Source organism: Merops nubicus, unplaced genomic scaffold, assembly GCF_000691845.1.
Source record: "Merops nubicus isolate BGI_N331 unplaced genomic scaffold, ASM69184v1 scaffold21498, whole genome shotgun sequence".
Lineage (NCBI taxonomy): Eukaryota > Metazoa > Chordata > Aves > Coraciiformes > Meropidae > Merops > Merops nubicus.
This window is the reverse complement of record NW_008626641.1, coordinates 19,431-31,477: the sequence shown is the minus strand read 5'-3', so window position 1 is coordinate 31,477 and position 12,047 is coordinate 19,431. Positions and strand designations below refer to the sequence as shown.

Here is a 12,047-nt window from a genome sequence, read left to right as displayed (position 1 = left end):
CAAGTCCTCCATGTAATTCCTCAGTCCCCCAGACAGTGAGCCATGCTTGCAGGTAGCTTTTGGATAGATGCAGCCAAGCGTTGATGGCAACCTTGACAGGAGGAGAATGGAAGGGTATAGTAATAATGACAGCGTGGACCACACAATGTGTCACGGCATTGTGCCACTGGGGTTTTCCCATCTAGCCCACCTTTTCCAGGGACTCCTTACCTCCATGTCCTTACAGCCTCTTTGCTTTCCCCACAGGGTGATGGCGAATTTCACAACTCCTCCAGCCTGGACCAGGGTCATCAACAGCTCCTTGGACCCACACGATGCAGGAGACAACACCTACAAGTGCGTATTTGAAGAAGACTTCAAGTACGTCCTGCTGCCCGTCTCCTACGGCATCGTGTGTGTGGTGGGGCTCTTCCTCAACCTGCTGGCTCTCTATGCCTTCATCTTCAGGATTAAGACCTGGAATGCCTCCACCACGTACATGTTCAACCTGGCTGTGTCCGACACGCTCTACGTGGTCTCCCTGCCCCTCCTGGTGTATTATTATGCCATGGGGGACAACTGGCCTTTCAGCGTGGGCTTGTGTAAGATAGTCCGCTTCTTGTTTTACACCAACCTCTACTGCAGCATCCTCTTTCTCCTCTGCATCAGCATCCACCGATTCCTGGGCATCTGCTTCCCGCTGAAGTCGCTCCAGTGGGGACACGTTCGCTACGCCCGGAGGGTGTCGGTCGTCGTGTGGCTGGTGACGGTCGTGTGCCAGTCGCCCGTGCTCTTCTTCGTCACCACCAGCGTGAAGCGTGACACCATCACCTGCCACGACACCTCCAGCAAGGACCTCTTTGGCCAGTTCGTCATTTACAGTTCGGTGATGCTGGTGCTGCTCTTCTGCATCCCTTTCCTCATCATCATCATCTGCTACTGCCTCATGGCGCGGAGACTGCTGCAGCCCACGCGGGGGATGTCTCGGCTGTCCCGATCCAAAAAGAAGTCGGTCAAGATGATAGTCATCGTGTTGGTGGTCTTCATCGTTTGCTTTCTTCCTTTCCACGTCACTCGTACCTTGTACTACTCCTTCCGGAGCTGGGACTTGAGCTGTGAGACCCTCAATGCTATCAACTTAGCCTACAAGGTGACTCGTCCCCTAGCTAGCACCAACAGCTGCTTGGATCCCATTTTGTATTTCTTAGCAGGACAACGATTTATGAAGTTTAGGGGCAACAAAATGCTATGGAAGCCTCAAAATGAAATGGCTCTGGGCATCGTGCCCAGCAGTCCCCTGGGAACCACCAACGACACAGACACGTTGTCCAAGGATGTGAAATCCTAGCTCTGCCCTGGCACGGCCAGCACCGTCTCCGTGATAGAAGGGTTTATCCCAGCTGTGAAGGGAGGTCAGGATATTTGGAGCACGAGGCTTTTGGTGTTCACGGTGCCTTGGCTTGCACCCCCTCCAGCATGGTCTGTGTTAAACATGCTTCTCTGCTTGTTGCTGTTTCAAAAGTATTTTTTAGGGAAGATGCCACGGTGGTTACACACAAATCCCATATCTCTGCCTCTTCATCCAAGCCCGTTCGACCCTGAGTGGCATCGCTCCAGTAGCGAGGCTGGGTGACCTCTATCACGGTGGCCAAAGCTGCTAAAAAAAAAATATCTCGCCCTGAGTATCTGAGATCATTTTCTAAAGCAGAAACGTTGTGTGCAAAAGGTCTCCCTAAAGAAATCCATCTGCCTTTCTCCAGATTCCCTGGCACGGAGGTAGCGAGAGTTTCTCTGTGCCTTGGCAAGGGAGAAAAGGCTTTTGGTCCGTGAGGGGAGTCAGCTGTGGCTCTGCTAACCAGGTCAATGAAAAGGTCAAGCACAAATACTACCCACAGCAGGAAAGAGTCTCCCACAGCTTTGCAGCCCTGAAGAAGAAATGCTCTCCCAGCTTCAGACCCGGCATCTGCTGGCAGAGCCGGGAGGGGACTCCTAGCTCCGGTCCAAGGGCTGGCTTCCCATTAAAAAGGTATTTAAAAGAACTTTACTGGTACCATCCCACTGGCATTTACTGGTACCATTATACAGATCCCCTGTGGGTTTCTCCAGTGGGATCAACATCTTCCAAAAGACCCGTTAGTGCTTCCAAACAGCAATGCTCACCATTGGAAATCTTTTAGGAACCTGTAGCTTTCTTTCAGCTGCTGACTTTAATAATCGTGTTATTAAAATTTAGGGTGAGCTCTTCACGTGCTGTTTTTAACCCCTTTACTAGTGACTTACTAGTGACAGCAATAGGACAAGAGGAAATGGCCACAAATTATGCCAGGGAAGATCCAGGTTAGATAGTAGGAACAGTTTCTTCCCTGCCAGCATTGTCCAGGGCTGTGCCAGGCTGCCCAGGGCAGTGGTGCAGTCCTCATCCCTGGAGGGGTTTCCGAGCCATGGAGATGTGGTGCTGAGGGACATGGGTTAGTGGAGACTTGGCAATGTTAGGTTAATGATGGGACTTGATGATCTTAAAGGTCTCCTCCGACCAAAATGATCCTATGACTCATGTTTCTAGAAAGAAGCGGAGACCGTTGCTCATCCCCTTGGCTGAGTGCTCCCACATCCTTATGGCTGCTCAGAGGTCACAGCCCTTCGGGACCTTTAGCAGCCTGCTGGGACCCAAAGTGCTGCCCAAATGTTGCTGTCTGGTCTCCTTGTAATCCCTGTGCTCCACTGAAGCCAGGCAGCATATCCCTCACTGACAGTGTGGACCTTCCCTGGGAAATCTGTCATCACTCAAGCCAGGGTTTAGGAGCCATAGCAATAAATGTGGTGCTGAGTTTAACCCCAGTCCTGTCTGGATATGGCCTTGCATCCCCCATCAGCTGGCACAGTTCAAAGTAAACTGGAGAAAGTAACTACAAAACACTTCACCAGAAGGTCCACTTGATCTTTCTCTCTGTTATTGGTGGGTTAGAGAGCCAAGAGCCCAGGTCCATGATTTTCTTGCCCAGCCTTGCCACAAGGATGATGATTCCTCACCCCAAAAATGAAAATTACTTGTGCTGTAGCACTGGAGGAGTCATATTTTGTAAAATCAGCCACAGCTCTATTTTAGGATTAGGCAAAGACTTTTCATCCCGGTTTAGACCATTTCCTCAGACCTCTTCTTAATCTCTCCCATCCCTCCTTCTTATGAAGTGGTTTGGTGCAGATAAAGACACACCACGACGTAACCCGCCAAGTTTGGTCAAGGGTGACCAGGACCATTCAGGGTTAACTGGGAGGTTCGTGTGGTCCCGGCTCTGTGGAGCCGTGGTCCCATTGAGGGCTCCTGGCCCAACCAACAGTGTCACAACCACAGGAGGGAAAGGAGACTGTCTCACCTCTGAGCACCATTGGCCAAAAAACCAGGACATTTGTGGGGTAGTTCATCTCTCCTTGAGTGAACTTTTAGGGTAGGGTTGGGTTAAGACAGGACTTGGACCATGACAGCACCTATTTTTCCTTGTGCCTGTGAAAGGAGTTTGGCTTTATGGGGAGGGTCACAGTGCAGTCACCAGGGCGAGAAATAATTGGGAGAAATTAATTCAACTGTAACGCTGGACTGGTACAAATGTTACTCCAGGCCAGGTCTTGCCTGGTCTCCCACACTTGCCAAAAAACCAGCATGAACACCAAGTTACGTGCTCTGAATAATTCAACAAAAATGTGCTCCAAGTTCACTCCCGTCGTCCTGCTTGGTGATCCCACCTTTCTCTGAGCTGGCACCACCACCTTGGGCAACATTACCAGTCCCATCAGGGGGGTCCCTCTGTGAGCCTGATCTCACACGAGCTGTTGGCACTGTTCAGATGCAGGGCGGTTGGAGAGGCACCAACTGGAAATATCTCTCTCTGTAGAAGGTTATTTTGGTTGTAAAAGCACTAACTTATACTAAAAAAAAAAAAAGGAAGTGAGTTTTGTGACAATGTACATTTTTATTTTTGTAACATGCAAAAACCTCGGATTTCATATAGTATATAAATTTATTTCTACTGTGAGAACCCTTCTGCCGTCTCCTCTGATATGTGCAAAGAAGAGGGGATACTGGGGATAGAAACTGGGTTGTTGAATGTCATAGACATATTTCAAGCTCCAGGTACAGCTGTCCACATGTGGGCTCCACAGTAGATAGATGCCTCCAGTGTCTGAATCCCTGTAGGAGTCCATGGAGGAGGTGGTCTCCCCAAGAGACAGATCATCCTTGCTCAAGGTCAGATGGAGTTGAGATGGAGAGGGCTGCTAGAGCACCCCCAAACCCAGCAGCTCAGTGGGGAGGGTTTCACGTTGTGTCTCCCCTTTTCCAGCAAAGCCCAGTAACATAGCTGCTTGTCCCATGTCCTTGTTTCTCAGAGACAGCAAGACCCAGAGGAACAACTCAACCGTCTCAGATGAGAATGTGCTGCAGGGACAGATTGGAGTGCTCTAGTACACCCCAAGCTGGCTCCTTATAGCAGGTCAGAACAAACCTCTGGACCTCAAAAGCCACCAAGCAAGTCTTCAGTCCTCTCTCTAACCCATCCCCAGTGGGGTCGTGCATCTCTTTGCAGCATGCCCATGGACATTGCTCTTACACCACTGCAAGAGGCTGACCCAAAACCTCTGATTTACCCCTTAAAAGTCTGGCAAAGTACATTAAGTAATTCCTCTCCCATCCCGTAGACCATACTTTTTTTCTTGGTTCACCAGCACCAACCAAACCGAGAGGTTTCACTTCACATGCTGAAACCTCTTGTTCTCAACAGCTTCCGACCTTCCCCTGCAGACACCAGAAGCTCTCCTGAGCCTAACCACAGTCCCCATGAGAAAAATAGGCTTTGTTTTCCATTGCCATTTATCTGCCACTTGCTTCCCATGCTGACTTTTACTGTGCCTTCTACTGCCAACAGGATGAGTCTTTTAGGACACATTCATCTCTGCTGATGAATTTATTACAAACTGATCAATTTACATTGAAATCTGCTTGGCTATAATCTTCACAGATCAAATTCCTTCGCTGTCATCCTGAAGCCAATTTCTCTAGCCTTCAAATTAGCATACACCTCATCTCCCAGCAATGTCTTCAAGATGCAGACACAGTACCAGCCTCATCACCCTGTGGTGTGGGACAGAAGCACCTCATGGTCCCCTGCACCATGGGAGAAAGCTCTGTTTTGATTTCTCTTTTAAAGAACTTTCTATCCCTTGTACTTGTTAAGACATAAAAACTCATAAAAAGCGCTTAAAGCCAAAGAAATCACTGCAAGCCCCAAAATTGCTAAATGAGAATCCCTCTTGGTTTTCAGACCAGGTTTTGGAGTCCTATCCCAGGGTGAATTCCATGTGGACAAAGGGCTCTCACGTTAATAGCTTTAGCTCCTGGGTTTTACAGCATCACACCCGAGTTTTTCCTGCAGGGACTTCTCTGCAGGTCATGCCAGCGCTGACTGGTGTGACTCACACAAACCCAGGAATGAGCATGAAGCAAGAATAATACCCAATGATGTGGAACACAGAGGTTATGCAGTTACTTCAGAGAAACAAAAGAAAACAAACCCCCAAACCACTTCTTCTAACTATCTCAGCACTGGGAGCAGGAAGAGAAAGTTAAGAGCGTTGATGTCTCCCTGCCAAGCAAACAAATGTACCCTGTGAGCTGGAAGGATGGAGGCTTCCTTGGGACCTTCCCAGCATCCAAGCACAGGGCTTTTCCTTCCTGATCATGCTTTTCTAGCAAGTAGACCCTTCATCTTGCACATTGTTACTGTAAGACACTTGGTACATCCACTTCTTTTTCAAGGAGTGTGTCCTGGCTTCATTTTTCTTCTGGTTTTCCTCCCTGGTGCTTGATTTTCTAAAGAAAAATTCTGTCCTTCCAGGTCACTTCTGATCTAGTTGGACAGTTCAACAGAGGGACAAAGTCTCTGCGCTACTGAGCTGCTCCTATCTTTTCTCCACACGAAGGAGAAAGAGCCACAGGAGCCCTCACCCAACAGCTCAACCTTTATATTAGCCACCAAAGAATCCACACCCACTTCCCCCACACTACAGCCTGTGGTGGTTTGTCAATGAATCCATCACACCATCGATGGTGAGCAAGGAAAGGTGACAACTGGTGCCCCAAAGCCACCCAGGAGAGCAATATGGGGTTCAAAGAGAGGAGATTCCCAAATCCTGCAGACAAATGACGTTGCTGCAGAAGCTCCCCAGGAGGGCTGGGCAGAGGCAGAGTTTTCTTTGGAGGAAACCAAACCAGCGGGAGTTTGAAATAACACGCCAATCAATCACCCAGCTTTGTGAGGAGTTTATTTTAAGGCTTTCATGGGTTTAATAGCAATATTTGCAGACTGCTTGGCAAGTGAATGCTGGGGAAAGCCTGGAAGCCTAAAATATCCTTTTCTTTTTTTACTTTCTTCCTAAATGCCTGCAATTTTAAGCACTGGCTAAAGACCAACATCTTGGTGCACATTTTAGGGAGCAGCTGGACTGTCACACTGTGAATGCACCCATGTGCACACATGCGTGTGTACATAAGGACGCAGAAGCCCACAGAGCATCTTCCCCACCTGTGAGCCCTCATGCCTGCCCTCCCAAGGGCACGGGAAGGCATGCAGAGCAGCCCTTTGTACCCCAAAAACCTCCTTATTTCTACAAGAACAACAACTCTTCAAATCCTCCCAGCAAGATGAAAGCTGCCTGGCTGTGGTTCATCACCCATGAGATGAGCTGCAAGGTCTCAGCTTGGTGCTGGATGCTCATGACTTTGCAGGAAAGCATCTGCTGAAGCAGTACCCTCAACATTCCCAGTCTTGACTGCATGGGTTTTGCAGCTCTGTTTGATGCTTCTGGTAGTAGAGCAGGAGATCCCCAACCAGATACTCCTCCTCCACTTCTACCACCCACCATGAAAAGGCAACATCTCACAACCCCATTTCCAGCCCCCTGCCCCAGATCCTGGGAGAGCCCTGAGATGCCCTCAAACCACCAGCCTTCCATCTGTGAACTTGGAAGGAAAGGGGTGAGGGGTTTCCAGTTGAGATCCCAACTGGCAGGATGACCAGTAGGAGACGCTGAAAGTTGAAGGTGCATGGAAGACTCTGGTCCCTGTAGTGCAAAAGCCAGACCAGCATCCTATCCTGGTTTCCAATAGAGAAACCATTTAGCTGAGCAGGCTGAAGCCTGCTGCAGCAGAGTCCTCTGCTGGTGCTGAGGGGATGTGGCAGAATGGAGCAAGAGTCCCATGTCCATTCCAGGAGAAAATGGGGTCCCTCACAGGAGAGTTAACAAAGCCCTAGGAGCACCCCAGGACCACACCATGGGATGGGAGCAGAGTCCCAGGTGAGAGCACCAGGGTGCCAGTGGTGTCCTTGTCCTGGTGACTGGATTTCCACCCAGCCATGCACAACAGCTAAAGGTAGGGTCTTCTTGGTTTTCATCCACGGCACTTCCCAGGGGATAGATTCATTTTCCATTTCCTTGAAGTTCGTAGAATCATAGGATGGGTTTGGGTTGGAAGGGACCTTTCCAGGTCATCCAGTCCAACCCCCCTGCAGGGAGCAGGGACATCTGCAACTAGAGCAGGTTGCTCAGAGCCCCGGCCAACCTCCCCTGGAATGGTTCCAGGGATGGGGCAGCGACCACCTCTTGGGGCAGCCTGGGCCAGGGGCTCAACACCCTCACTGGAAAACATTTCTTCCTTTTCTCTAGTGTCCATCTCCCTCTTTTAGTTTCAGACCACCCCCCTTGTCGTGTCCCAACAGGCACTCCTAAAAGCTTCCTCTCCAGCTTTCTGAGAGGCCCCTGGAAGTCCTGTCAGGCCCCCAGAAGGTCTCCCCAGCTGGAGTCTTCTCCTCTGCAGGCTGCCCAAGCCCAACTCTCTCCTGCTGGGCTCCCAGCAGAGGGGTTCCCCTTGCGTGACCTGACGTGCAGAGTGTGAGACTGGAGGGGATCAGCCTCTCCTTTGTGACCTGTGGGTTTAAGGACAAGGAAAGAGCCTTGTCACCACCTGCCTTTCATCCAGCTGCTGACCCACCACGCCAGCTCCATTCCTGCCCATGTGTAAATTCTCAATGTTCATTTAACATCCTTTCATCCTTTTCTCATCAAAACTGGGGCAAGCAGGTTGGAAAACAACCAGCCACAACTGGGAAAGGAGCCCAAGTGCAAACCTGAGTGAGTGGATGGAGGTGGAGGCTATTTAGGACCCACATTAGGACCATTAGGACCTTGGTATCCCATCCTTCATGATGGGAATTTGCCACTATCTCCACATTTGGAAACAGTTTTACTTTGGAAAGGTTCCCTGATCAACCATCCATGTGGGCTATGAACCTCTCTGCACAACCTCACCCATGGTCGGACCACTGGACCAGTCATCCCAGTTCCCTGTGTGCTCCTGCAATGCCATCAGTGAAGCTGTGAGCCCAGCACTGGGATGTGGAATGCCAGCCAAGCACTGCCAGGTGCCTTCAAACCTCTTCTACTGGGATGCAGGAAGATGTGATGCCCTTCATGAGGTAAACAGCTCCACCACCCCCAGCCGGATGCGGTTCTTCTGCTCTTGCTTCATGACTGAATGCATTTGTGCAGCCTGGCAGCTGGACAAGATGCCATGTGGGTGCCAGCACAGCCTGTTTGCAAATAGGGTGCGGGTGCAATGCACTGGCACAAGCAGATGTTCTTAGTGGCTTGTTAAACAAGTCCATCTAGTCAAAAATGAGCAAACGGGCCTGAGCACCTTGGGGTGGGATTGCAAAGCAGGTCATCACTCCTGGGAGGCAACTTCCCTGCTCAGAGGTTGGCCACATTCAGTTAGCAGATGTTCTGGTCCTCCTTAGGCAAAGGATTCACCAACCTCAGCTTCTGTGCTAGGAGAGAGGGATGTTACTGTGGCCTTTAGGGAGCCGTTGGACACCTCAGAGCTCGCTGCATGCCCTCAGCCCTCTGTGCAGGACCCATGATGACAAAGGGAGGGTGTATTTCCCACAGTCCAGCTCCCCAGGGGGATGTACCCCACCTGAGTAGTCCCCCAAGCATTGGTGGAGGGCACAGGAGCCTGGCTGCCCTTCCATCAGCTCTAAGGAAAACCACAGGACCCAGTCTGGTAGAGCCACCTGAGTTGGTGGCACCTCCACTGAGGTTGCTGCCTAGAGTCCCTCAGGACAGCATCAGACAGGATTTAGGAGAGGGATCCATGGAGGTCTTCAGTCCCATCCCCTGCTCAGAACTGGGCTAGCTCCAAAATCAGAGCATCCTGGACATGACTCAATGCACCCCAGATCTGCATTTCAAGGGAGTGGGTGGATGACCCAGAAATACCTTTTCCTCTCCAGTAGGTGTCAAGAAAGGCTGGCTGGCCAGCTGGGTGTTGTTAAGTGACATAAATTGCCCCCAAAGAGCCTCTGAAGCACCCCTGGGGATCTGTGCTCAGCAAGATGCCGATATGCCGATGTTTCACCCCTCCAGCATCCCTCCAGGGTTGGCTCACGTGGCTGAGACTTAAAAATAACCCAAGGGGGGTAGGGGGCAGGTGGGCACCTCTGTCACTGCACTGTCACTAACGTCACCTTTCCCAAACCCATCTGCATGTCGATGCCAGCTGTGAATTCTGCCCAGCCCACCACAGCGGCGCGAAGGCATCTGAGAAACCACCATGGTTTGCTGAGCAAGTATCAAAAGCCCTGGAGCAGCCTCCCTGCTGATGCCTCCCCATCTGCTCTTCGTTAGGCCAATGAGCTGTGGGCTCCTGGGTGGGTGGTCTCGGCTTGGGGACCTCTCTGTGGTTGGCTCCCAGGGTGATGCGTCAGGAGTGGGGAGTAATGACAGTGCTGGGGCGGAATTTTGGGGATTGTGGGCCTGGATCGAGCAACATTCATATGGATGATGCTTCCAAGCCAGGGCTGTGGGCAGCAGCGGGTGCCCGTGTCCCTTGGCCTCACTTCCAGCTGGTGATTAATATCCCACCGTCCTGAGCCTCATCCAGACTTTCTCGGATCATTTCCTAGAAATCCATCATGCCTTCCCAGGCAAAGCTATCCAGATGTTGCAACCCACCTCTGCATTTCGGTGTCTGGTTGGTGATGCAAGGCTCTCTTTTCTGCAGGGTGAAGGCTGGAGGAAGAACAGCACTTTATGACAACCCCTTTTAGCATCAAAATGTCCCTCATCTCCAAAACATTTCTTTCTTTTTGTCCCAATTAGCAAGATATTCCCGAGTTGTAGTCACTCCTCAAGCATCTCCAGAAAGTAGCTGGGTTGAACTGTGATGTAAAAATCGATTTGCAGCAGCTGTTCTTTCTCCTGGTTGCCCGTAGATGGAGGAAGAGAGCTTCACCCCTTTGGGTTACCTCCTTCAGCCATCTGGTTGCTGAGGTTTCATGATGTTTTGGGGCTCTCCTTCTCCTTGCTTGGGCCAACCAGATGCTTCTTTTGGGTGATTAAATACCTGTCCTGGGAAAAAAAAAAGTTGGCCATGACCTTCACAAGACCTTGCTACCCAAGGAAGAGATGGTCCCTTCAGGAGCTCACTTACTCTCTTGAGGCATGAGAGATGCTTCATGAAACATGGGCCCAGGATAAACAATGATGCCAGGATAAGCAAATGCAGCTCCTCCTGACTATGGCTGTGCTGGTCCATGAGACAACCCAGGACCCATCTTCAGGATACACATCCCATCGCCACCCTGACCTGAGCAGCCACACCCAATCCACTGGTGAGCATCTCAAAAAAGAGCCGCTTTGGAGGAGTCCAGGTCCAAACCATGCCAGCGATGGAGCAATGATTCATCTGCACATTTGCAGCCCAGGTTGCTTGGATCCAGCCAACAATGTCCAAGGAGGCTGAGTCATGCTGGGTGAGCACCACAGAGAACCAGGGTTTGAAGGAGAGAAAGATTTGCTTCAAAGAGTTGTCCTGCTGCTCAGGGAGCAACATTAATTGGGGATGGAGATATTTGGGGGTGAGTAACTCAACTCCCAGAACATGTAATAATTTTTGGAGATATTAATTATTTTCTTTCAAAATGGAGTGGTTTGTTTAGAAGGTGCAGAAATGTTCCTCTTCCCTCTCTTCTGATACAAATCACTTGACTTTTCCCACCAAAAAGGCACTTTTTCAACAAGAAAACCCATCTTTTTTTTACCCAAGTGAACCAAAATAGTCAAGGGTTAAAAAAAAAACACAACAGAAACTATTCGCTTTGACCTCCCTTTGACCGGAATCATGTTTTCCTCCCAAATTTTGGTTCAACCACCCAGTCGAAAAATGCCTCCTGCCCCAGCCTCGCCGCTCGGGCTGGCTCTGTGGGTTTTCTCTGGTTGGGAGTTAATGGGATTATTGTGAAACTGGTGGACACTTGCCTGACGTCGAGCCTGTGTGGGAGGAGGAATCGGTCAGAAGACTGTAAGAAACACAATTTAGTAGGAAAAGAGCAAAAGAAAGACTTTGTTGCTTCATTACCCAGCAGATAAAGCGTTCACAAAAGCAGGGACAGACAAAGAAATCCTTTTCCAGTAAGAGCAAATGTTTGCCCTGCACGATGCAAACTGACCCCAGGTAATTTCAGGTTTAACGACATGGTTTAATACCACCAAAAAGAGCCTCTTGTATTTCACAGGCTGTCACCCGGAGATGTCCTACCCACCAGGGGATTTCCTACAGGTATCTGAAGACATCCTGATAACAGCAGTGACACTCTTAAAATGTGCTGTGAAACATGTGTTAGATATAAATATGTATTTATTTATTTTTTAGTGTGTTATGGATTTTTTTTCTCTATATATATTTACATAAGCCCCAGTAATTTCTTTCCCATCGCTGGCAGAGGCCCACTGGGAAAGGGACGGGGGTAGGGACTGAGCAACATGACACCTGCTCTGAATCACACCCTGCTTTTGTGGCTGCAGGACTTTGTGAGACGGAGGTGGGGTTGGTAAACTTGATAATCTCCGGAAAATTTCCCTGCCTCAGAAATTTTCCCACTTTTTGTAACCCCCACGCGTCGCCCTGCCTCCTCCAGGTAGGACGCCGGGTGGGTGATGGAGGATGAGCCACAGCAGCT

At 50.1% G+C, this 12,047-nt stretch overlaps 1 protein-coding gene across 1 annotated transcript; it reads left to right on the top strand.

The window, feature by feature from the left end:
• Positions 1 to 250: 250 nt before the first annotated feature.
• LOC103778498 (P2Y purinoceptor 2-like) lies at positions 251 to 1,327 on the top strand. The gene has a single exon (XM_008946087.1). It carries the CDS (start codon positions 251 to 253, stop codon positions 1,325 to 1,327), a length of 1,077 nt encoding a protein of 358 aa, XP_008944335.1.
• Positions 1,328 to 12,047: the final 10,720 nt, after the last annotated feature.

Coding starts and splice junctions, on each gene's coding strand:
- LOC103778498 (XM_008946087.1), top strand. CDS start 251: ATGGCGAATTTCACAACTCCTCCAGCCTGGACCAGGGTCATCAACAGC.